The following is a 27809-nucleotide window of genomic DNA, read 5'->3' on the forward strand; positions in this document are numbered from 1 at the left end:
TTAAGCAGTCTACTTGAAAAGGTGCATTATTGGAAAACCCTGCATATAAAAAAGGCCCTCAGGTAAACGTGCCAGTCAAATTAATGAAGCTGGGTCGAGCTTCAAAAGCACGATTGTTTCTGTGTATATTCCACAGGTTCATGAATCAAGGAGCATAAACTGGGCACACTATATGGTATAATTATATGAAGTAATTATGGTACAGTACATAACCACCACACCTTTTATAATTCATTCACAGGTGCTATGCAACAGACAAGTTAATATGATCCCGTGTATTTGCCGTCTGTACAGATCATATTGTTTTAGTTCACACATAATAATAACAGCCTAATAGAGTGTTAGTTTCGCTTTAAGACCAGCAATGCATCTCTTGCTGTAGCTTTCGAAATCGCCATTGTTGGGTTTCGCTGTGTGATGTGGAGTGGAGATTGTGGCTTCCGGTAGAAACAGCTATCTGTATTAATATACATCGAGAAGAGAGGAGCTGTTGAGTAGAGCTTTTCATCCGAATCTATTGTTGCGAGAGAGATAAAACAGTACAGAAAGAAAGCAGGATTCGTTTGTCTGACACACCTGGAGATTTTAGAAAACGGGCACATTATACACGAAGATCATTTTGCGTTACCAAAAATAAATAAATAAATACATAAAAAAACAGTGTGTGGAATAGAAAAATCGCTCAAGACTATTGTTTCAGAGTAAAGCATACAATAAGCCATCCAGGGAGTTATATTTCATGGGGATGTGTTCACGACAAGAGAGAATACATAAAGACGTCGACATTGTAATCCAGAGGTGCAAGGCAGATAAGGACTGCCTGTTTTCGGGTGAGTTTTCTACTTTTCTATTGTGTGAAGGATACTGTACGTGATATTATTGTCTAATGTGTTTATTGACTGTTGCAATGAAACGACTTTACACTGCACACACCTCTGATAATGACAGGTAAATGCGTCTAAAAACTCATATTTTTTGCGCTATATATATATATATATATATATATATATATATATATATATATATATATATACACACACACAAAAACTGAAACCGTCTGTATTTTTTAACACGATTTAAAATAAATAACTCGCAATATAATGCAAAATAAACGTGCATTGTGTTTTCATAACAGCGAACGCCTGGTTTATTATTGTAATATATATATATATATATATATATATATATATATATAATGTATGTGTGTGTGTGTCATGGCGTTGGCAGTGTATTCGTGCCTTACAAGAATCAACTTAAACCAACATTTTGCAACCTTATAATTGTGAGGGAATTCGGTAAACATTATTATTTTAATTTTTGTATTATTCATGTGTTTTATTTAGTCTGATTTTCAGTATCTAGCTATATTTGCCCTCACATCACCGTGAAATCCCTTCCGATGTTGCCATGGAAACTGCACTTGTTGAAAGGGGCTTTTCCTGCGGCTGTGCTTTTTTTTTTTTCTCTTTACCTTTGTTATTGGGGGTTGCTTTAAGTTTCTTTTGCAGTCTTACCTGACACATTATTTTGCCCTTTCCAGATTTCCGATATTCAGACGCCACCTTTACATTCACCGACACCAGGGGCTCTAAAAGGTAATGTATCCGTTTGTACAGTATGACATAACACGCGTGTTCTTTTTAAAAAATAAAACAAACTGTAGTTTCAAAACGCCGCTGATGCTTTTCAACGTATGTCGAAATGTTTAGAAGAAAAGTTTAGGGCAAAAAAACACGCAAGAGGCAAACTGACAAGTCACAAGTCCTTTGTGCCTTGATACTGCCAAGCATTGCAGTTGGGTTCACAGGAACACTACTGCAAAACCCCAAAGCAGACACTTCCAAAAACATGATGTTGCACGATCCGAAACTGCGCGGACACAGAGAGGAATTCACTTTTTATATGAATAAGGGTACTGTAGAGAAGTTGGATAAAAATAGAATCTGTCATCACAGTGTCAGTAGGGTTTTGAAGACATGTTGCAAGTGGTTTGCTCATCATGTATCATGTAAACCTGGGATACCATAAATAAATAGGAATCTGAATCGTATGATTTGTTGTTTTTGTTTATACATACATAAAACTAGTATACAGGGTCTGGAACACAAGTAGTCACCTGCTGTAACTGTGCAGGGGTAGCCAGTATAATTGAAAGACTCCATGTGCAGGGTGCAGTGTGTTCTGAATGGTTACTGCCTCTGGATTTATTCAAGAAAGGTGGGGGCTTGAAATCTGCAGCAAAGTTTGATAAAACCTCAGTAATGTGTGCTGCTGTTCCTGGGATATTAAACCTCAGTAATGTGTGCTGCTGTTCCTGGGATATTAAACCTCAGTAATGTGTGCTGCTGTTCCTGGGATATTAAACCTCAGTAATGTGTGCTGCTGTTCCTGGGATATTAAACCTCAGTAATGTGTGCTGCTGTTACTGGGATATTAAACCTCAGTAATGTGTGCTGCTGTTCCTGGGATATTAAACCTCAGTAATGTGTGCTGCTGTTGCTGGGATATTAAACCTCAGTAATGTGTGCTGCTGTTCCTGGGATATTAAACCTCAGTAATGTGTGCTGCTGTTCCTGGGATATTAAACCTCAGTAATGTGTGCTGCTGTTTCTGGGATATTAAATCGATTTGCATGGATAATCGAACAGGTATTAATAACAATTACTGTACCTTTAATAATGCAGCCATGTCAACCCATCAGTTTGAGACAAGGCAATTCTATCTTTGAAGTAAGGGGGAGTTTGTGTAGCAGCTACAGGAATATAGAATGGTAATGTACACCTCTTCATGGTCACCCCCCCCCCCCCCCACCCTCCCAAAATGAAATAATATACTTGGACAGTTGTATTGGATTTACCGCTGTATCATGTATAAAGGGTTTCGCAGCCTCGCAAACGATAACAAACTTATACACAAATGTGAGAATCCATTGCAAGGCCATTGTGAAAAACCGTGAGTTTCATGGGTAAACCTTGAGACTTGACATCCATGATAATGTATAGAATAAAGTTAACATACACAAGTACTTAGTGCACAAGTACCTACTGATGATATATAGCAACTAACGTATTCTATCACATTAAGCATACAAAATTACAAAGCTTTACAAATCATTAAATTTAATGCAATTCAGTAAAACTTTAACACCTACAGTTAAGGTAATGAAATACTGTAATTAAACGTGCCAACTTTGACACATTGCAGAACTTTAGGAATCATTAAACTTCAGAAATTCACTACAATGTTTCTATACTTTGATACTTGTTGCTAAGGCATTGTAATAGCGTGCAATTGAAATGAATAAAATAAAAGTTCTTAGCTGCTCAATAATGTAGACAGGCTCTCCAGCCCTTACTGACGAAATAGAAGAAAAATCAAGAACGCGGTGACTGTGTTAATTTGCTTAACTGCAACAATTTAAAGCACACAATGCACCATCTAAGGTTTTGGTGGTCTGAATAATACTGTAACTGTTATTTGCCTTGGTCTGCTGGTCCTTTTTTTGGCAGCTAAATCCTACAGCGCTTGGTGGTAGAAAGACATTGCATAGCGTCTGTTAAAAGACTCAAGCTTGTGGTGTCATTTTGAAATGACCGTGTTGAAAAGTGCCTGTTATCAGGACTTTGCTAACTAACCTCACCTCTGATTTCATCATATCCTGAATGACTGTTCTTGTGGGTGTATGGTCCCTAGAGACACATTATCTGTGCTGTTTATTGTGATAACGTGAAAGTTTTCATTTAATGCACACTATGGTACTTTCATCTATTTGTGGTTAAAATTCAAATAATAAGGTGCGTCCCTTAAGTGTGTGAACTCTAACTTTATTCAGGGAAGCTGTGCATTATGGTCGCCACTTTTTCATCACTGTGGCAAGTTGATTGTAGTCATGTGGCAACTGCTTGCACAAAATGATACGATGAGCGCTGTCATTATGGATCACGTTGGGCCATCTTTATCAAGGTGCTTACACAAAAGCTGTCACACAAATTCACTGTTTCAAGGGGGTGGAGAATTACTGGTGCATCCCCAGTGGTCACAAAATGAATTGTGCAATTACTGTTAATTCTGGCTTGACATGCTTGTTTTCTTTCTTTCTTGGTCAGTGAAATGTGATATTTAATTATTTTCCAAAAGCTCAAGTATTAAAAATGAAACGCAGCAAGTGTATGTGAGGCACTGTGACAAAGTGGTTTGCAGTGTACAGGTGCAGGAGTGATGCAGTGTGTAATTAGCAGACAGAGATTTGCAGTATATGAGAGAGAGAGAGAGAGCCTCAAATTACAAATACCAAATAAGTTAAGTTATTACATACTACAATCATTCAATTAATTGTAAACAAAATTATTTAATGAACACATTGGCTTGATGCAAATCCCCAGTTAATAATTGAAAGCTTTATATGTGTAAAAATGCAGTATGTATACCTCACAATTCCTTATATTACCAGAAATAAATTCAAAAAAAGCATGACGGACCCAAATCCTCATCCACCTCTACGATGGGGTAAAATTCTTTCTAAACCAAAGAACTTTAAATCAGAAAGAGAATGTTGTGCCTCTTTTAAAATGCCGATAAACAGAAGACTTTATATCTTGTCTTCGGATAGCGCTTTTCTGTTCACTAATCCGTATGCACAAAGAGCGTTTTGTTTTATCAACATATAGAGATGGACACGGACACGTGGTAATGTATACTACATAATTAGATTGTAAGGGGATCAGTTGTCTAATCATAAATTTCTTGGAGTTTAGGGGATGTATAAATTCTTTAATTAAGACTATGAGCGCAAGCTGCGCAATGTTGACAAGGAAAATTCCCAACACTCAGCGTGCCTGTCCTTACAGGCTGTGAATTAGTGTCTGCTCTCACAAATCTATCTCTTGGGTTGTTATCTTTTGGGTATACATACAATGGAGGATCTTTAAAAGGATTAGTCATTTGTCTGTCACTGCTTAATATGTGCCAATGAGTATTGACAATACCCCTGATCTGATTACTGATGTTACTATAAGTCGTCTTAAAAATACAAGAAAATGTCTTTTTGTTTTGGTACCTTTTTATCCAAATCTTGTTTTGAAATCTTACGACATTTTAATGAAGCAGAGTTTAACCACTGTACAGGACAGCCTCTACAAATGAAGTCTTGATGGAGTATATCTGATTGATAATCAAAGGCTTCATTGGTAGAGCAAATATGTATTAAACACACAAATTGGCAATAAGGTAGACCTTTATTCAGCGCAACAGGATGGAAAGTGTTAGCATGTAATAGGCTGTTCTTTTCCGTGTCCTTTCTATATAAAATGGAACCCAAAATACCATCCTTAATGAAAATCATTGTGTATAAAAAACTAACTTGTAGGGCATCCACATGATATGTAAATGTAATACTAGGTCTCCGGCCATTGATGTACATAATAAAGACGTTCAATTAATTTTCTGTACCATTCCATATAACAAAAACATCATCAATATAACTCTTCTAAAATATCACATTCTGTGTAAAAGTATTACTGTTCCAAATACAGAGGGTCTCTAAATAGCCCAGGTAAAGATTTGCATAGTCTGGCGCCATCGTTGCACCCATAGCAGTACCTTGAATTTGCCAATAGAATTGATCCTTTGTGTGCATCCTTCAAAATAATATCAATTTCCCTTTTGATTTTGAAAGTAGGCTCACTAGCCAATAGTTTATAAAAGGTTGTATCAGATAACCGCCGTTTTGCTTCTTGATTGTACTTTATTTTAGGCATAACTACCAAGCCGATGACTTGATAACTATGTCTCTGTCCATACAGAGCTTTTTAAGAGCCTGATGTTCCACATTACTTAGATTTGATTTGAGAAATGGGATGCCTTCTTTAATTACATTATCAACATCTCTCTTTAGTAAACGACAGAACGTACCTATTGAAGAGTTACAGACCACTGGACAAAATTTACTAGACACTTTGAAGTTGGATCTTGAAAAATGTATATTAGTACCAGGAGAATTTCCCACTGAATTATTACCATCACTGTTTTTATAATAACATTTGTGTCTCAGATTTCTAAAAAAATTGGAACATTTCAATTTTAAGAATGAAAGGGCTCACAGTAGTGACTGGGACATATGATAACCCCTTGTTGAGTAAACTTTCTTCTGTGAGATTAAAGATGATTTGGTTCTTTGGCACCCCTTTCCCTTGTAGTAACTTGCGTTTTCTTGCACTGGCGGAACCTCGCTTGCCTCTCTGCGTTTTCTTGTGCGTAGTGGATATCTTCTCCCCGTTGTTGTCGAGGTCCCGACCTAAAAAATCACAGTCAGCGTCCGCATCCTCTGTACTGGATCCAGAAGTTTTAAATGAACGATTCTCAAATCAAACTGTTTTAGGTTGTTTCTGTTGCAGCCAGGGGTAACCCTTGTCACCTCTGTAGTCGATGGTGACCCTTTTGAATTTCTGGATCGTAGTTTTTCGCAGTCCTGTCTGGTGCTTCTTATTACAGGGTTAAGAAGCTGGTCTTGTTCTATAGGGCCGGGGGTCCAAATGTTTCTTTACTCTTGGCCTTGGTTTGTGTAAGAATCTCATGAGTGTCCGCCAATTGTTTTGTGTAAAATCAATCACAAGCAGCAGTAAGTCCAATGAAGCTTTATTGAGTATTTCACACCTTAACCTTAAAATGCACTGTGTGATGTGTTAAAAAAAAAACAAAAAAAAAAAAAACTGGAAGTCTGTCATTTTGAGATCTGGAAATGTATTACAGAGACCTAAATGTATTTAGATACCTGGAATGCAATTGAGAGATCTCTAAATGATCTTTGGGCTTGCCATAGTTGAAAGCAGTTACAGAGCTATAACAATTATTCTTCTTCTTCTTATTTATTTCTTAGCAGACACCCTTATCCAGGGTGGCTTAGAGTTGTTACAAAGTATGACATTACAGATAAGAGCAGTTATATAATACATTAAAATCAGTAGTAAGAGCATATTCCAATGAGAGAAAATAAAAAATACAGTAAATAATTACATTTGAGAGCAATTACGAATGAGAACAGTTAAACTTAAAAATACTTGGTTATAAGGTTAAAGTAGTAAGTACAATAAATGGATAAGAACGATTTCAAATAAGAGTAATTACAAAAAAACGTGAATATGATTACCTTAAAATCAAGTACAAGATACAGAAAGTATAATTATGATTGAGAGCAGTAGTAGAATACATCAAAGTGTGGAGCAGTTCAGTGCAAGTACTGATACAGTTGGCTGCTATATAGTCCAGTATAGTCGAGAGTTGTGAGGTTTACAGATGCTGTCTGAACAGGTGTGTCTTGAGGAGGCGCCTGAAGGTGGTCATGGACTGAGCAGTCCTGATATCCGTGGGTAGGTCGTTCCACTACTGAGGGGCAAGGGTGGAGAAGGAGCGGGCTGTGGAGGCGGGGTAGCGGAGGGGGGGGGAGGGGGTTACAGCTAATCTGCAGGTGGCAGAGGAACGGAGGGGGCGAGAGGGGGTGTAGGGAGAAATAATAGTCTGGAGGTATGAGGGTGCAGAAAGATCGAGACAGCGATAGGCAAGTAGAAGAGTTTTGAATTGGATGTCGTAGGAAACCAGTGGAGGCAGTGGAGTAGCATGGGAGAAACAAGGAAGGAAAAAGACAAGGCAAGCAAGTCAGCAAGTCAGCAATTATTTAAAGCAATGTATAAGGAGGTGTGTGGAACAAGATTTTACACACACCCTTGGTGTGAGATGCCATTAATAAACCCTCAAGCTCTTGCTCTTGGTGTTTTATATGGGGTTCAGCTCACACCTCAGGTGTGTGTAAAATCACACACCACCTATTTCTCTATTTCTTGCAGAAGTGCAGCTGTAGATAGTTTACAGTGAGAGGTTTGCACTAACCACCCTTCTTTGCATTCTGGTCATATCCATGATACATTAGGAACTAAAGGATAAACTAGCAGGGCTGTATATTTACTGGACCTCCCACAATAAGGTGCAGGATCTGCTGCAGGCTGTGGGCAATCATTTGCATTGATTAGCGAGACAAAACTGGGCTGGCATGATTTTATTAATGTGTGCACCTTCACCTTGCTGGAGGCAATCTGTTCTTGAATGTCACAGAAACAGGGTGCACTTGGAGCGGTTGTGTGGAGTGCCGAGTCCCTTTATGCGCAGGTCCATTGAGGGGGTGAAGGAAGAGCAGCATGAAGTAAGCTCCCCAAGGCAGGGATAGAAGTGTGCCTGGCAGCTTCCATAACAATGGCAACCAGACTGAAGAGTTTGCATTCACCTCTGAAGCAGGCCCAGAGTAACTGGCCGGTGAAGACAAATGGATTCTGTGTGAACGGTGGGAGATATGGTTTTAAAAACTGCAACTGGCTGTACATTACAGCAGCTACTAGCCTGATTTGTTAGATTGAGAAAAATATAAAAGCAAATTTCTGTTTGAGTCTTGCGGTTGTTCTCAGGTCAAAGTACTTTAAGAGGAGTATTTGACTTGATGTGATCATGTGATTAACAGACACAGAGGACAGGCACAGAGGAAAGGAATGAAACCCTGTGTGGGTGGCCTTTGTGACATGATTTGGGATCAATGGATCCGGGAGAGCCTTCCTTTCTTATATGGAAACTGTGGTTCTGTTGCTGCAATGGAACAGAAAGGTTTAAAAATGATCATGGTTTACTCTGTATTGAAACAGCTGTAGCAATTGGGTAGGTTTTTACAGTGAGCAGTTTTAGTCTTTCTGTTTTAGGAATCTGTTGAATTTCTTCTGGCCAAGTGAATAAGAACATGTTTCCAGTTAATTTATTAATACCACTGAGAAGACGACGGAAGCCTCAGTGATGATTTGAATATCACAGTGCTACTTCTAGCCATGTATTGAAATCAGCATCACCATAGTGTGGTTCACTGGGATCTCACCACAGGTGAGGGACATGCAGGAATAACCAGTGGTGTTCGTAGCAGATATTAGAATGTATGCAGAACGTATCTTCACATTAATGTATTTGTGTATGGGTTGGACTCCACCTCATCACATCCAGAACATATCTTCACATTAATATATTTCTGTATGGGTTGGACTCCACCTCATCACATGCAGAACGTATCTTCACATTAATGTATTTGTGTATGGGTTGGACTCCACCTCATCACATCCAGAACGTATCTTCACATTCATATATTTGTGTATGGGTTGGACTCCACCTCATCACATCCAGAATGTATCTTCACATTAATGTATTTGTCAGGACGGGGTGGCTGACCCATTAGCCCCCTATAAGCCATCACGTTGTACGTCACTGTTTGCTTGGATTTTCAGATTTGACAAAATCATTTCTCACAGCGCTCGATTGACATTACTGTTGGTCTGATGGTGTGCAAATCCCATTAGAGAGGCAAACCAGTGGGGTTTGGAAAAAACGCTATGGCAGCATTTGAAATCATTGTGAGAATCGGCTCAGTTAATACCGTTTGATTACTTTCATATTGCACTTTTTAAGCAGTTTGTTACGTGGTGTGACAGGCTCATGCTTTGTGGACATTCATAGTTAACATGTCTGAGTTGGAGGGCTTTACAAGAGATTCTGCCACAGGGTTAGCCAAGTAACCAGGTGCTCTTTTTTCTAATTAAAATATGGTGATAAGCCAAGTAAAAGGCACAAGGCGATTAAAAAATGATTTGTGTACTTGCAGATCTGCCAGCTTCCAGGGTTTTTCCCAGGACACTGAGCAAACTTTTTTAATGGAAGTCTCCTCTTCTGCATGGTTAGCCAAGAAATTGTGAGGATTTATTTGTTAATTAAGATTTAATGATAAAGTGCAGTAGTAAAAAAAAAAAAAAAAAAAAAAAAAAAAATCTACAGAAGGTGATGAATTATTAATAAGCAGTGTTATAAAAAATGAATGTAGAATTAAAACAGAAGTTCTCATACCTTAGCATAAAGGTGGTTTTCTTATTGTATAGTGTCTTGTAACCCTTCAGAGAACTGTATGTTCTGTTTAGTAAGCCATTATGCAGAGATAAGTACCATTTTCTCCTGACAGTTTAAAAAGGGATGTTTCTCACTTCCTGATGACATTTTTTTATACGAAGTACCAGGAGGGTATCAGGAACAGCAAAGGTTGAAGATATAGGAAATCACACAGTATTTCACACGGTAGGCCAGTGTAACTAAAAAATTGCAGGTGCAGGAAAAACATCTCAAAGAAGGTGCTATAATGAGAGATGATATGAGATGCATTTCTTGGAGAAAGGGCTTGTGATTGGCCAGACAACAAAAATCAGTTGCATACAGTGTACTGCAGTGCATGATAACAGTGTACTACCGTGCACGGCAATATACAGTGTACTACAGTGCATGATAGTACAGTGTACTACAGTGCATGACAACAGTACACTACAGTGCATGATAGTACATTGTACTACAGTGCATGACAACAGTACACTACAGTGCATGATAGTACAGTGTACTACAGTGCATAATAGTATACAGTGTACTACAGTGCATGATAGTACAGTGTACTACAGTGCATGACAACAGTACACTACAGTGCATGATAGTACATTGTACTACAGTGCATGACAACAGTACACTACAGTGCATGATAGTACAGTGTACTACAGTGCATAATAGTATACAGTGTACTACAGTGCATGATAGTACAGTGTACTACAGTGCATGATAGTATACAGTGTACTGCAGTGCATGATAGTATAGTGTACTACAGTGCATGATAGTATACAGTGTACTACAGTGCATGATAGTATACAGTGTACTACAGTGCATGATAGTATACATTGTACTACAGTGCATGATAGTATACATTGTACTACAGTGCATGATAGTATACAGTGTACTACAGTGCATGATAGTACAGTGTACTACAGTGCATGATAGTATAGTGTACTACAGTGCATGATAGTATACAGTGTACTACAGTGCATGATAGTATACAGCGTACTACAGTGCATGATAGTATACAGCGTACTACAGTGCATGATAGTATACAGCGTACTACAGTGCATGATAGTATACAGCGTACTACAGTGCATGATAGTATACAGCGTACTACAGTGCATGATAGTATACAGCGTACTACAGTGCATGATAGTATACAGCGTACTGCAGTGCATGATAGTATACAGCGTACTGCAGTGCATGATAGTATACAGCGTACTGCAGTGCATGATAGTACAGTGTACTACAGTGCATGACAACAGTACACTACAGTGCATGATAGTACATTGTACTACAGTGCATGACAACAGTACACTACAGTGCATGATAGTACAGTGTACTACAGTGCATAATAGTATACATTGTACTACAGTGCATGATAGTATACATTGTACTACAGTGCATGATAGTATACAGTGTACTACAGTGCATGATAGTACAGTGTACTACAGTGCATGATAGTATAGTGTACTACAGTGCATGATAGTATACAGTGTACTACAGTGCATGATAGTATACAGCGTACTACAGTGCATGATAGTATACAGCGTACTACAGTGCATGATAGTATACAGCGTACTACAGTGCATGATAGTATACAGCGTACTACAGTGCATGATAGTATACAGCGTACTACAGTGCATGATAGTATACAGCGTACTACAGTGCATGATAGTATACAGCGTACTACAGTGCATGATAGTATACAGCGTACTGCAGTGCATGATAGTATACAGCGTACTGCAGTGCATGATAGTATACAGCGTACTGCAGTGCATGATAGTATACAGCGTACTGCAGTGCATGATAGTATACAGCGTACTGCAGTGCATGATAGTATACAGCGTACTGCAGTGCATGATAGTATACAGCGTACTGCAGTGCATGATAGTATACAGCGTACTACAGTGCATGATAGTATACAGCGTACTACAGTGCATGATAGTATACAGCGTACTACAGTGCATGATAGTATACAGCGTACTACAGTGCATCATAGTATACAGCGTACTACAGTGCATCATAGTATACAGCGTACTACAGTGCATCATAGTATACAGCGTACTACAGTGCATGATAGTATACAGTGTACTACAGTGCATGATAGTATACAGCGTACTACAGTGCATGATAGTATACAGTACACTACAGTGCATGATAGTATACAGTGTACTACAGTGCATCATAGTATACAGTACACTACAGTGCATGATAGTACAGTGTACTACAGTGCAGAGCTGTTTTTTTGGGGTGTTTTGCCATTTGGGTTGTAAAAAAAAAAAAAACTAGTAATTTTTTTTACTCCTAGATATCCCATCCTAAAATATATTGTTGCGGTACACTTTTGTCATTCGATTCATGGAACAAGAAAACGTTTTTTATTGTACATGTTATGTTCACAGAGTTTTTTGCAACATACAAAAACTTTTTGTTCATTATTTGAAACCTGTTTAATTCTCGCCTGTCAGACAATAAGGTTCCGGATCTGGGATCTGGTGCGCCCTGGTTGTAGACGAAACCAGGTTCATAACTCTATTTAAAAAAAAAAAAAAGAAAACTGGTTACTTTTATTGTCTAGCCAGTCCTTTGATTTAGATCTTAAAAATCTGCCATCCCCATTTATTTGACATATTAAAAGAAAGAAGTGTGTGCCATGATTCAGCTTTGACAAAAGTAAATTGAATGTCAGCCTTATTGTCAGTAAGGGTCACAAGACCTACAAATTATTGCTCTTCATCTCTGCATTAGCAGCTTTATGCATGTGCGTAGGTCTAAATCCCTTGAGAAGTAAACCATATATATATATAAAATGCATCCGCTTATGAGTTTTAGCATTTTTACTCAAAATGATATTTATAAACCGAGTCATCTGAGCTACTGGACATGCACGTTCATGTTTGCTGTATCACAGGTGCACAGAGGTCTATTTACATGACTCAAACTGTTTATTTCCAGTGGGACTGTTAGATGTGTATCAAGCTAGAATTTGCATCGGGAAACATCTGCAGGAGCAACATCACAAGCAACTGCTCTCCGAATAAAGATATTACCGTAAAAAACAGATTGTGTTGTCTGTATCACTGTGTCGTTGTGTTTTCAGAGAAACAAAGAACATCCCTTTTAAAGTAATCACAAAGATGTTATATTATTTAGTAAGTAATGGACATAAACATGCCTGCAATGTGCTTGTAATGTTTCTATAGTATGTGGAGATTAATTATATCTGCTGCACAGAAACACCTCCCAAGGATTGTGCATTATTCCAGGCTAATTGTTGTTTTGTGACTCTGTGTTTATCAGTATAGGTTGAAATCAATCCTGAAACAGGGAGACAACTAATATTTTGCATTTAGTGGCTATGAAGGGTAATGAACAAAACAAGATCCCAGTGGACAAATCCAGAACAGCTGTGCTTCGTGCATTGAGAGACCACAGCATAATCAAGGGTGTTGTGAAACATCATACTGCTTCATACATCCTAAAGTAGGTTCAGTAGGAATCAGATGCCCTAGGGCTATATTACCTGTTTTGTTTTGTTACTGTATCAAGCCAGTTAATGTGTGTAATATATGGACAGGTTATATAGATAGAATAAAAGCCTTTTAAAAATATTTTTGGTGAGGACAAAGAAAGGGGGGTATCGGTTACAGAAACCTTCTGCTGTGTGAAAAACTAGTCATTAGTTTTCAGAGCTGAGCAATACAAAAAGAAACAATGTATATCTTAAAATCAGGGGAGACAAACAGCTAAAAACGTTTATCTACCCTGAAAAGACATACAGTACAGTGTCGCATATCCGACCCCCTGGGTATAGGCGGATATGTATAAGTCTGATTTGCAAACATCTATAGAAAAAGCATTTACACATCCATAAATAGGTTATTGAACAAAAACAACATGCAAACTGCTTTAAACATGGGGACATTTTTTGCTTTAAAAATAAGCAAATGTAAACAAGATTAATTAGGCTACAAATACACAGTGTTGCTATGCGGTTTGCTATAAGCCATCTCCACGCAAATCTTTAAAAAAAATAAATAAATAAAAAAATACAAAACAAACGATAAATGTACAGTAACCTGCAACTGATGGCTTCTTTCTTTCTTTCTTTCTTTCTTTCTTTCTTTCTTTCTTTCTTTCTTTCTTAACTCTACAAGTCCCTGCCTCCCTGGTTCTGCTTTCTTAATATCTCTGTCATGGTACTTTGCGCTCTTTCTTGATATAGCCAACAGCCGATAAGGAGCTTGGGTTGAGTATTGCTTCAGCTATTTTAAACAAACTGCCGGTAAGCATTGCGTTTATGAAGCTTGCTTTGTTTAATTCAAATGCATTTAAAAGCTAAATCAACACACTGCCAATATCTGCAAACGTGCGCTCCATCATATAAACACATTGCACAAAAAAAAAGCTTTCTCGACTGGTGTATTGAAACGTCACAGCTACACGCAACTGACTGACACATGCCCACAGCCCGCCTCTCTTAAAGGGAAACGCACCAAAAGGCTGATTGCTGTAACACTTTCTTTCTGTTTCCATCGCGGAAGCTGCATTTGCTGCCAATGCCATTACTCTCGTAGCCTACTTTTAATATTTATTTATTTATGTAGTGAGGTTATGTGACGGTCGGATATGCGATGTTCCACTGTACTCCAATGAGCAGTGTTTATTAACAACATCTTAGGACCCTTTTCTCTGCATTATGCACTGGCTGCTTTAAGAAGGTGCAATGTTGTATTCAAAACATTGTGCTTTTCTTTATATCTGTTAAGATGTGCTCTGTTGGGTTTGAATTGGGTTGCTGTGCAGGACCCTAGTTGTATAAAGGGTACTGTATAGGAAAGTGTCACCAGGAGGTGGATTGGACTCTACAGCTGGATTTGCAAGCTGTCAAGGTTTCGTGGCACCGATCTTGGTGGGCTGTGTCACGTTTCAGAAAAAAAGTGTTGCAAGTCTGAGGGTTTTTTTTTTTTTTTTTTAGAATGAACTTTCTTTGTTAAAAAAGCCATTGCACCACAGCATCTAACTGAGTGCTTAGATAAAAGGAAAAACGATATGGTCCCCAGTAGCCTAACAAGTACTGTAACAAAGGGTTTCAGGTGCTGCTTGTACTTGTTTGATTACTTTGTATGTCCTATCCATTTATGTGATGCAGGTTTACACTTAGCATTTATCATCATCATTCGGTCTTCAAGCCATTGATACACTGTGAGCCAGATTGTCTCTCACTCTGCAAAGAGACGATACTGATTTGCCATATGCTTTGTCTTGTGTTGACGAAACTCTTGCTCAGCTTGGTCGAAGTAAAGGTGATAAACCTGCATTCACAGAATGACATGTTATTTTAGAGGAAAGTGGGAGAGATGAGAATACAGGGCTAGAATCTGGAGAGGAGGGACAGGAGTTAGAACTCAATTAGGTTACTTTGAGAGATAGGGGCATTACATTCTTCAACAAGGATCTGTATGTGGCTACACTGAAGAAATGTATCACTGACAGATTTGATGAACCAATGAACACTAGGATTGTACAAGCTGTGTGAAGTTGGTAGATTTGGCAGCCTGTCCTCACAGGTGAATTGCAGGGTTCTGGTAATGAGGAGCTGAGCACTTTCCTGGATCAGTGTTCAGAGTTTTAGGTGCACATGCAAATTCCAGGGAGATTCTCTCAGAATGGAGTGAAACACTTCAGAAGCCAGAGTCTGGGGTATCTGGCAGGAAGTTAGTTTTGGAAAACTACCATGGGCATGTACAGTATAAATTGCAGTTTCCAAATGTGCATATGTTCTGCAAATACTTCTGTCGCCCTCGAATCCATGTCGCTCCCCCCTAATTGGAACTTTTACTGTAGATACACCCCTGTTAATCACTAATTGATTGATTGTGTTCACTGTTAAATAAAACCAAAATCCTACAAGTTATATTCTACTTTTTCTGTGTGTGTTTTGTGCGACGGGAGGGGGCAAGTATTTTTAAGAAGGACAAGTAGATTTTTAAGGACAAGTCGATTTTTCTAGCATTTTGTCCCTTGGACAACAAGTTTTTTTTTCAGAAATTGGCCACCCCTGCTCTTGTTTGATTAATCTGCAGAATATTTAGAAGGACATGCAATTTCACGTAGAAGTAAACAGAAGAACACACTGATCTTAAGAATCATCTTTGCTACATGAACGACAGCCCTTGCTTCTTGTACAGAAGTCAGCAGGAGAGCGCTGTGGGGTTTGGTTCCTCTATCTGGAGTGGGGCCGTGGGGGGAACTCCAAATCCAGAGCTTACTCATTACCCATGAATGAATTACTTGCACACAGGCATTCCTGCACTTCATATGCTATAAGTTTCTATTCTTGCAATTCCCAATGAGGCTGTGAATCTGTAATTGTGTACAGCTCAGATTCAATTACAGTGGCACACCCCTAGTGGTCACTTTTATAATCTGCATTGCTTAATGCAGTAAAGCTATAAATATTAGCAAGGTAAAAATCAAATGTGTCAATTCAGAATGCAGCAGACTATTTGTTTTTCTCCAGATTGAAATGCAAACCAGCATTACAATGCGTCCTCTTGGTTCTTGTGGAAATTATGTCAAACCAGAAAGAGGCAGCAGCATATTCAGTAAATGTCAGCTGGTGGCTTTACCTCCCCTTTCTTTATTATTTTAATAGAAATTGTTGAAAAATGTAAAGCTTTGACCTCTTAAATAACAACACAACAAAACAATAAAATTGAATCCCCCCCAGTAAACTGACTCTCTGGACAAGAAACAATTTAACTACAGTGCTCTTCCCATGCGGCAAACCATTTTCTCTGCAAAACGTACTTCAGTGTTCAAAGGACCTTCAAAGCAACAGTCTAACACATACTGTAAATACCAGACCAGTGCAGTGCTTGTATTAATTTGTCATTCAGAAGAAGAGTGGAGGGAGACCCTAGAGAATTCAAGTTAACGTGCTTGGCAGATCTAAGTGCCTGGAAACTGGCAGTGGTAAAAAAAAAAAAATTATTTTAAACTTTTCAAATCTTACAGAAATAAATTAAGAAAAAACAAGTATGAGATAAGTTCTCCATTATATTCAGTTTGTTAATTAATAATAATAATAATAATAATAAAAATAATAATAATAATAATAATAATAATAATAATAATAATAAAGTAAATTGTTTCTGAACCCATTAATTATACACTGCTTACATTTGTATCTGAATCTCACTCCTGTAATGGTGATGAAACAGTGTGTCCATGTGTAATATGCTATTCTGCATGCTTGAAGATGAGGGTCATGTGGGTTTGTTTTTTCTTTAAACACTTTAGTGACCCTTACTCTGTAGGGGGTTTGTAAGTTATTGACGCACCTTGTTCAAGTAGAAACAAACCCACCTGATTTCTATTAGCTTCACTGTTTTTTTTTTTTTTTCTTTTTTTTTTTTACAATGGTTTCTGTCTTGTAAGAACTCAGGGTTCCCTGATTCAAACTGTAATCTTGTCCCAATGCGTGTTAGAGTTTCATTTCAATCCCTAGTTCACTGCAATCACCGTACTCTACTAGCAGAGTCTGTAGAGTAAAGACTACAGATATCCTCAAAGCATCTATCGTACCAGGAAAAAACACCTTGTCAATGACATGCCTTCCCTGTGATAACCTTACTTCTACAACGTGGCATCAAAGCGAATGTACACAATGTTACATTGAAAAGAATATTCTTAACAGCGTGTTGGATGTTATGAGAAATATATATAGTAAGGTTTTGATGCACTATACTGCACTGACTTGCCAAATTACAGAGTCGTCTTCATACTGTGATGACCATGCAGCTCCTGACACCGATGTGACTTGTCTTCATACTGTGATGACCATGCAGCTCCTGACACCGATGTGACTTGTCTTCATACTGTGATGACCATGCAGCTCCTGACACCGATGTGACTTGTCTTCATACTGTGACGACCATGCAGCTCCTGACAGCAATGTGACTTGTCTTCATACTGTGAGGACCATGCAACTCTTGTTCAGTGTTGAAGGTTCTGTGATGTTGGTCACTGTAGCACGGTTGGTGTTTGTCACATATGCTGCTCACGTGTGCAGGGCTCAATCCATCACACTCTGAGTCCAGTGCTATTTACTCATTACCCATAAATGAAATACCTGCACACAGGCATTCCTGAACATCATATGCTTTACATTTCTATTCTTGCAATTCCAAATGTGAATCTGTAATTGTGTAGAGATTTTGCTATATATTCATTTCACATATCACACTGAACTCTTTTTCATTTGCCATATTTTAAACCTGTCGCACAATTTCTGGTGAGGCGGTAAATAAGTGCAAGGTTTTTTTTTGTAATTTTTAGTGAATACAAACATCTGATTTTTGTATTTGAATACATGTCAAAAATATTCTTTGGACTATTGGGATTTTTGTCCCAGAATTCCCTGAATAGTTGCACACAACTCACTTGGCTTACATAGGTCAAGTTTATCTCTTGACATATCGAGTGATCACATACATTTGCAAACATTGGAAACTAAGGAATTTCTTCTTAGATTTGATTTACATTCTCCAAAGTCATTGTAACATATGTTGGAAGTGAACAGCATACTGTACACACTCCTGGTGAACCTGGTGAAAGCCGTACAGTGGGAGTCATTTGAAGTCTGGAAGCCTGTTAACATGCAATATCTTGAGTCACGGCTTGTTAATATATTTGTGTGCAGTTCATTAATTTAATATGACTGAACGGTACAGTGGTTCACAGTGGTGACACACCACATAATTATTAGAAATAGAAGCTTTTGGCAGTACGACAATACAGATATGGTGTGGTTTGACTCAGCAGAGAGTATTTGGTTCCCAAGGGCCCATTGCTGTTTTGAATACATTTTAATGTTGGTAGCCTGGCTGCTCACTTTCTTATTGGTGGTTTATAGAGCCGTCTCGTAGAAAAAGTCTAATAAAAACACTTCCCTTGTCTTCTAAGCCTGTTGTGGTCTATGATCTTTCATAAGACATCTACAGTCATCTTGCTGAGAGTGGCTTCTCAGAAAAACTGTGTACAAAACTGGCCATCTTATTACTGTCATAATTTGAGGGGGAGAATGTGTTGAGAAACAACGCTCAATTAAACAACATTAAATACTTTCCTCAAAAAAAAAAAACCAAAACATTTGGTTTTTCTTTGTTAAAATTTCTAATTACATACACACATATATACATATATATATATATATATATATATATATATATATATATATATATATATATTAAAGTGTGTCCAAGGTTGCTATTATAAACATGCTGTTCTAGAAAATCACAGTGCTAATCAGCAGACAGGTCATGCATTAACACTTGATTTACAGTAATGACACAAAAGCCAATAGAATAGTTATAGTCATCTTCAATTAATGTTACAATTATCAAGATCAACATGAATCACATGTCTTTATTATAACATTAATAGCACCTTACAAGGAAAACACACCTGATGCCCACTTTTGAAATTGAGAAGTTAATACCCCAGATATGTCTGAAATGTTACTGAAGCCCAAGTGGCATCAAGGCAAACCTGTTCTTAGCATTCCATGCAGCACTGGGAGGAAGCAGGGAGCTGTTTCAGTTATAGATGTGCTGTTCTTAGCATTCCATGCAGCGCTGGGAGGAAGCAGGGAGCTGTTTCAGTTATAGATGTGCTGTTCTTAGCATTCCATGCAGTGCTGGGAGGAAGCAGGGAGCTGTTTCAGTTATAGATGTGCTGTTCTTAGCATTCCATGCAGTGCTGGGAGGAAGCAGGGAGCTGTTTCAGTTATAGATGTGCTGTTCTTAGCATTCCATGCAGTGCTGGGAGGAAGCAGGGAGCTATTTCAGTTATAGATGTGCTGTTCTTAGCATTCCATGCAGTGCTGGGAGGAAGCAGGGAGCTGTTTCAGTTATAGATGTCCTGTTCTTAGCATTCCATGCAGTGCTGGGAGGAAGCAGGGAGCAGTTTCAGTTATATATGTGTGCTGTCCCATAGGATTCTAAATCGGTTCATTCCAGGGTTTTCTTCGGAGCTAAAGCTTGAAGATAGATAACCTTGTACTGTTGCAGTTGTGTGAGCATGGCAGTTTGGATAACAGTGTCACAGTAAGGACAAGCAGGTTTTAAAGCTTGTACCACAGTTTAACCTACCCTTGGGGAATGTATGCAAACTAACTGTGTAAGGTCTGTCTTGTTCAAATGGAGAATGCACGGACAGCTTTACTCATTAGTAAACAGCAAGGAATTCAAATTCTCTGTAAAACTGAACATATTTGAAGCTTAAATTAAAAAAGTAATTACTGACTTCAATAGGTTTAACTTATAAGGTCCGCTAAAATGAACTTTTAGCTGGGAATAGACTGAAGATTGTATTGCATCAGAATATGGGGGTATGCAGTGTGGAGGATTTGACTGTGGGTGCAGAGTATTGTGATCTACATTTGAATGATTTTGATTGAGCTCATGTAGTATTTTCTTCCATGTAGATTATGTAGCCAGTGTTTACTGACGTACTCTGAAATATAATAAAACAGTTTTCTGAGTGCTCTTTTCCCCTAGCTAAAAGTGAATTGAATTGAAGTAAAGGACACATGTAAGCGTAAGGGTTCTGCTAGACAGTGATATTACCCTATCTTGTCCTCAGCTTGTTCACATACAGGATGCACTTGATCTGTGGTTGCTTGGAAACCTAGTTGTATTTCTTGCCTAGTCCAGGGGGAAGGTGGCCCAAGGCCACTTGCCCTGCTCGCTTCATTAGTTTTCATCTAATTTATATTTTTCATTCATCATAGTTTTACCAGCATAGGGGCGGCTAACAAGCTCCAATGGGCAAGACTGTAACAATCTCTACTCTAACGAAAAGCCAGTAGTGATTACCCCAAATACTCATATAAAAGGGAAGGAGTGACAGATCCAAGACAATGCTGGGTAAGTCAGCACGTAATTACTTCTGATCTCTGTTCAATTGTGGATTTTTTCTTGACTAAAGATGCACTTTGAACTTTAACTCAGACTGGATCTCACTGTGCATACGGGACTCTAGCCAGTTATTAATGTACACATATTTTGAATTTTCTGGCTGAATGAAATACTTCCTATATGTGGGGCTTTTGAAGGGTGATACATGGTTCAAGATAACCATTATAGCATACAGCAAAACATTCATAAGAGAGAAACATGAACACAATAAATATCTGCAATACGTATCGCCCCTTCAAAAGCCCCACATATAGGAAGTATTTCATTCAGCCAGCAAATTCAAAATATGTATATGTAGGGCAGCAGTGTGGAGTAGTGGTTAGGGCTCTGGACTCTTGACCGGAGGGTTGTGGGTTCAATCCCCAGCGGGGGACACTGTTGCTGTACCCTTGAGCAAGGTACTTTATCTAGATTGCTCCAGTAAAAACCCAACTGTATAAATGGGTAATTGTATGTAAAATAATGTGATATCTTGTAACAGTTGTAAGTCGCTCTGGATAAGGGCATCTGCTAAGAAATAAATAATAATAATAATAATAATAATGTATGCACAATGAGATCCAGTCTGAGTTAAAGTTTAAAGTCCATCTTAAGAAAAAATCCACAATTGAACAGAGATCAGAACTAAATAGCAAACAGTCAATGTCAGTGTAAATACCTTACACAACTACCAAAACTGTAAAGGAGAAAGAAAAATGAACCCTCCTTTGAGCTTTTTGTATAGAGGTGCTCGTTTAACCCCAGTAAAAATCTAATTGAGCCTTCTATATAGAGGTGCTCGTTTAACCCCGGTAAAAAACCTATTTGACCCTTATGTATAGAGGTGGCTGTTTAACCCCTGTAAAAAACAAATTGTCCAAGCAAAAATGCATATTTGTAATCCCGCACCACCATGGAAAAAACAAACACAGCATGTAAACAAAGCCAGCACAAGTGTGAGTATGAAAAGTGCTTTGATCTCACCCAGCGTTCTGAAACCTGCCCACAGCCACAGCTCTCAGAAACTCGAACTCCAGACAAATACATCCCCAGCATGGAAATGAACGTTCAAACCCGAGCCACCCCCCATGGGTGTCCACAGTGGCAATCAGCTGGAGATTTCTGTAAACTGGAATCGATCGCTAACTCAGCGTAACACAGATGTACCATCCTAATCTCCAATATATTAAACTGGACTGAAGATGCTCGGAACTCAAGAAAACAATACAATGAACCAAATGTTTTTCTCACTTAAACAGTTTTATGACTTAATTGCCTGCAACTGCTCTGTCCACACCTGAGCAACCAGCTGCGCAAGTTTTCCGTGTAGAAGTGTGTGTAGTTTTTACAGATGGCTTCTCTGGTGTAAACAGTGTGGAGAGACTGGAGCTTTGAGATGATATGCTCTGCTGTCACAGACGGGTCAATAAGTCAGAGCTCTTTGACAATTTCTTGCATTGCTGCATCTCGTAAAAAAGAAATTCGGTATGATTTGTCATTTTACTTTCCATAATATCTCCCTCTCCTGAACCAATTCTGACAAACGCGTTAACTTTCATAGTTGACATTTTTAAATTTACCGCCTCTTTACCACGGGAAAGTAAACAACAGCCAGGAGATTGTAACAACCAATCATTTCACAACCGCGCACGTGATCAAAAACGTCACTACAAATCGCTCAGCAGACTGCTTGAAAGCAGACCTTGTCTCTACTGTAAGCAACCAGCTGCACAACTGCTTGCAACTGGCTGCAGAAACACCCACATATAAGCGATTCAGTTGCATGCAACCAAGCTGCGCAACTGAATGGCTCAGGTGTGGACCTGGCTGTAGAAAGACGTGTCATTCTAACAAAACCCGAAATCAGCAAGAACCAAAAACAAACAGGAAAAAAGAGAATTTAACGAGAATTGATCCCTCACCCTGAATGAGGCATGGCTTAACATCCATTTAGATAATAGCTAAAAACAATTATTGTTTCATCACCCCTGTTCCCTAGTGATACAAATTACTTAAAATATAACGTTAGGGAGAATTATATTTAATGAGCATCCTCAGAGGACCAATGCAGGGATACCAATAACGTGCATTCATTCCATTGGTGGTTGTATCCTTTCTGAATGTGCAAACCAGATGGACTAGTGTTAAGGTCCTCCATCAGACTAGGTAGAGCGTCAATTTACAAAAAAGGAAGCGAAACAGATGTGCGTTTCCACTAGTGAAAGTGACACCCACTGAAATGGAAATTCTGTCAGTTGACAGTAATAAGATGGCCAATGCATATTGAATATCCATATTCTAATCCATAACTGCATACGTGGGTCATTCTTTGAGGTCAGAAAATGCGGAACCTTTAGTTGTTCCAAACAGTAGAGCTTTTTGCTGCTGTTGCTCGTTTGTGGACCTCTTTTCCGGTTGGCATCAGGCAGATTGAAAAATAAAAGCATACTTTTTTTGAATGTGCTGGTTGTAGCTGTAGTATACTGTACATATGAGCTCTCTTGTTTTGCATTTAACACTGTAGAGTGCCCTGGGATGCAATTGCGTGAAGTGCACTATATAAAAATACATTTTTGTATTGTATTGTATTCTTCAGGTCATTACAACAACTCATTGTCCAAACACAATATTTTTGTTCTCTTCATTGAAAAATCTAACCTATTAATGCGTGATATAGTATTGAGCCAAGGAGCATGCCACATATCAACTGCCACGATTATTAAATGAAGGAAGTGGTAGGATATTATTTAGCAAACGGACTGACACATCAGTACATACAAGGCTTTCTTTTGCAGGGAATTTGATTCTCCACCACTTTGCAATTCATTCCTCAGGATATAAAACTGGGCTCGCATTTGTTCTGATTTGCCTCCTGCTGTTCTTACCACAAAGTGCAGATGTTCACAAGCCCAGGTCAGTGTCAAGGTTTACCTCAATAATGCAGCCCATGGCCTGGCGGTGAAGTGTCATTTATTAGGAAAGCCTATGGCTTTGCTGTTGAACAGTACAAACTTGAATAACGAAATATAAAAGGAGGTACCCTGTGAGAGAGATTTTTAGCCCACATGTTGATTGATGTGCAGTAACAGTACTACAACTAATGGGTTATGGGTGTAACACTACTACCACTAATGGGCTATGGGTTACCGTGCTTCACCCAATAGTAAAACATAATAGTAACAAAAAAAGACTTAGAAATTGGCATTTTGTTCTATTCAAATACATTTTTTTAAAGATGTTTTGTGAATATAGAATCTACCCCAGCTTACATAGATCCCAACACGTTTATCAAGCTTTGAAAGTTTTGTGTTTTTTTTTTTTGCAGATGAGTTGTTTTCTACAGAGATTCTTTGTAAAATGATGGACATATTGACATGCAATCCTTTTGGTCTGTTCTCTCTGGAAAATAACCTGGGAACCAACTTTGTATCAGCAGTCATGTCAAATAACACAGTGTGACACAGCTGTCAAAACCCACTCAGTAGATTCCAACTGCCTGGTTTAATCCTGTCTCCTTCCACAGTGTTAGCCATTAAAGCCTTATTTTTAGTGCACTGTGGAATTAGGGAAGATTTGCTGATTCCAGTACATGTACAATATATGACAGCCACAAAAAGACAAGCAGATTTATTTGATTCAGAACTTAGGTCAAGTAGTTTTACACAAGTAGCATGTGGTTCCTTGGTGTCTTGTTCACACATTCTTCATTGCGTCTGTACTGCCTGTTTGCTATAATGGAACGCTGACCTTGTTGCTTTTCCAGTTTGTTCACATTCCCTAAGAAACTTCTTGCCACGCTGTCACTTTTGCAAACTAAACAAACACGCTTCTCTTGCTGCTGCTGCTGCTGAATATCTCAAGGAAGCTCCATGTTGGCTTGCCAGCATTCGTCTTTCCAATTGATCGAAGCAGATCTCAATAGCGACACTGTTTAAATTATGAATAAAGGTCCCAAGGTTATTAAACATCCACAATAAAACATGTAGCACTGCATGATGGACTGCTTAGTTTCTGTCTTTAAAAATGTGAAAAATGTGACCTGCTGTGTTTTAAAAAATGAGTGACTTAATTCTCTATCTTTCACTAGCATCCTACAAAGGGATAGTTAATGTTAATTGCTGATTATTACATATTTTGGCAGGATGTGTTTTAGCAATTTACATAATAAAAAGCTGTACAGTGTGTTCCTGGCTATTTTTTGCAGCACAATCTGCTACATGGGGTGAAGAAATTCTCTGCACAGTGACTGAAAGCTAATGCAGACTTAAAGATTGCTGTTTTAATTCAATCAGAACAGTATCTAGAAACGTTTTCTGAGGGCAACAGGAATGGGGCAACAGCTACTTTTCTCACCGCTGGTTGAACAAAACTTTCAAGTAATGCATAATCAGAAAATCCATGACATTGAAAGTGTATAGACAAGACATAGAATTGGTATTGTTTTTTATTATGACTAACACAACTTGTGTCTTTACACGTTTGTAATCCCTGTATCCACAAGTCGATTTCAATGAGCATTACTCTTCAATATTGCATTGTAGCAAGAAAGGCTTCAGCTCTAGAAACTGCAGTTATACAATGGCTGCTATTGGTGGTTTGAATTTAGAATTTTCCCTCTTCTAACAGATTTATTTTCTTTCTGCAGGGTGTCCTATTCAGTCCACGTCTCTGAAGATTATCCAGGTAAGAAGAGCTGTGCTCCCTCTATTTAGAATCAATTTTGTTTCATATGAGTTCAGCAATACCCTTGTCCCCTGCCTCATATATCCCCATTTATTACAAATCTGACCTTTTGAATTTTGATAAACACCTTTCACCTGGACAGTGGTTCTTCATGGGTCGTGGGGGCAATATTTCTACTAGATTTCTGGATATCAGAAGCAGTGAAACACTGTGAAAATGTATTTGCCTTAGACTAGTAGAAACTTTGAAGGTAGAGAGAATTTAATGTTAGTGTGTTTCCATACATACTGTCCACCCATTCTCAAGTTACAGCTTCCGACAGCATTGCAAAGCTCGGATGGCATGCTGTGTGGCTGGATTGCTTGCTAAATGTTTCACTCTCTTGGATCTGTAATAAAATGAAAGCAGAATAATCTCTCTAATAAATTACAAAGATCAGAAATGTTTAATGTGCATGGTCATCTTGTAACACAGGATACTTTATCACATTAACAGCATGGATAAACAGAGTTTGATGCACTGTACAGTGAAACTCAGTGTACCCTGTATCTCTTAACAAAGGATGTCCTCTGTCTGTTTTGTCCAAGTCTATGGTTTTATGACTCTGATCACACGCTGCTGTACTTCCTCATGTTTTCATAGAGCACATTGCTTTAGAGACAGTAAACGTCTTCTCTTCCATATACAGTTGGATTCTAAGAAAGACGCATTTCAGTGATAATCTGTTGGTCTAAATCTGGGGCCTGGTTTTTAAAGCTTTGTCCTAAGGTGCAAAATGTTCAAACCTCTTTGGTATACCACGTTAGGGTATGCATTTTGTTAGTATTATGTGTGGAACAATAAAGGATGCTTGTGTCCCACACCCTGGAAAGCAGGTTTAGTTGAACAATGCCAGGGAGCATCACTAGTGCTTTTTTTTTTTTTCTTCAGTGCCTCAGCATTTGCAACTCTGTTCAAGATGAATTTATTGAAAGCACCACGTCTTGTATTACATTTATGTTCAAAGCCAAGCCAGAAGACGTCTACACAGTTTGAGTTTTAACCAAGCTGCTGTACATTATTGCTGCAGGTTTAGAGAGAGCTAGAACATCTATGATGGAGCTGACTTTTCAAAGGTTCCCCACAGGGAGAGTGAGGACAGCTGGTGCTTTTTTTATTTTGTATTAAAACACAGTGAAGTTCTCTTCATTAAACCCAAACATGTGCTTATTGCTATTGTGCTGAACCCTGAAGCCGGAGAAAGAGTGGGATGCAAGCATTGGTTTGTTTTGTAATTTCTTTTTGAACTTGTAATGGAAGGTGTCATATCTACTCCAAAATGACAACTGCAGTATATTAAAAAAAAATACATGTACAGAATGGAAACTGCAGGTCAGCAGGCGTGAAGGACTGAATAGCAAATAATGATATTGCATTTTTTTGTTGAACTTGCTGATTCTTAAACAGTCAAAGCTAGAACAGCCTCCTCCCTCTTATGTTTAAATAAATGTCCTTGTCTTTTCATTTCTTTCTTAATAAAATCCCTTTATCTTAAAATCATGAAGCTTTTCACATTCGATTAAACACGGAGGATATCAGGCTGATTTTCAAAGGTCCTACGAATGTTAGAAATAATAACATTTGTGTTATACTGTATTTACTATCAGCTTTTCCCCCAGACACGAAAAACTTCTTGAAAAATCACAAATGTTTTATATTAGAATGCTACTGACAAGCTGCCAGTGGATCCAGCTTAGCACAGCATGACAAAAAGGAGGGTCAAGAGGCATAAGAACAAGCAAATATATCAATGCAAAGCCACACTTTCAGTTCCGAAGCGCCCTACCGTGCTGTTCTGCACTTCATGTTGATGGGGAAAATACAGCTAGTATGCTAATGAACGATCATACTGCTGGATATTTGATACTTAACTGGAGCATGTTTTGGTGTAAACGCTTTTTGATATTTAGCAGGTGTTTTGAGAAGTAAATGTAAATGGGTAAACTGTGCTTTTAACGGCTGCCTGCACGGCTGCATTCTGCTTTTTATAGATCGTGCCTCTTTTGTTGAGCACAGTGAAATACATACAAACAGTTTAGGTGTTGTATGGAAGCACAGGGGGAGATGATCACTGTGGTGCTTCCTGAGCAGTGCTGTCACAAGAACGTGATGAAGGGGGAAAGAACACACACTGCTTGCAAAAGAGTTTTTAACTTTATTTTTAAAGCAACAGCTTGT

The 27809-nt window shown here is 38.4% G+C and overlaps 1 protein-coding gene across 2 annotated transcripts in view; it reads left to right on the top strand.

Annotated features, from left to right (window-relative positions):
* Window positions 1-335: 335 nt before the first annotated feature.
* Window positions 336-27809, top strand: part of LOC117403841 (protein mono-ADP-ribosyltransferase PARP8-like) — a 58584-nt gene continuing 31110 nt past the window's right edge. For both annotated transcript variants that reach the window (XM_058989337.1, XM_058989342.1), the window contains exons 1-3: window positions 336-830; window positions 1541-1595; window positions 25555-25592. In XM_058989337.1, coding sequence (XP_058845320.1) covers window positions 740-830; window positions 1541-1595; window positions 25555-25592 — 184 coding nt within the window. In that variant the 5' untranslated portion in view covers window positions 336-739. The remainder of the gene's footprint in view (window positions 831-1540; window positions 1596-25554; window positions 25593-27809) is intronic.

Source organism: Acipenser ruthenus, chromosome 2 (genome assembly GCF_902713425.1).
Source record: "Acipenser ruthenus chromosome 2, fAciRut3.2 maternal haplotype, whole genome shotgun sequence".
Classification (NCBI taxonomy): Eukaryota; Metazoa; Chordata; class Actinopteri; order Acipenseriformes; family Acipenseridae; genus Acipenser; species Acipenser ruthenus.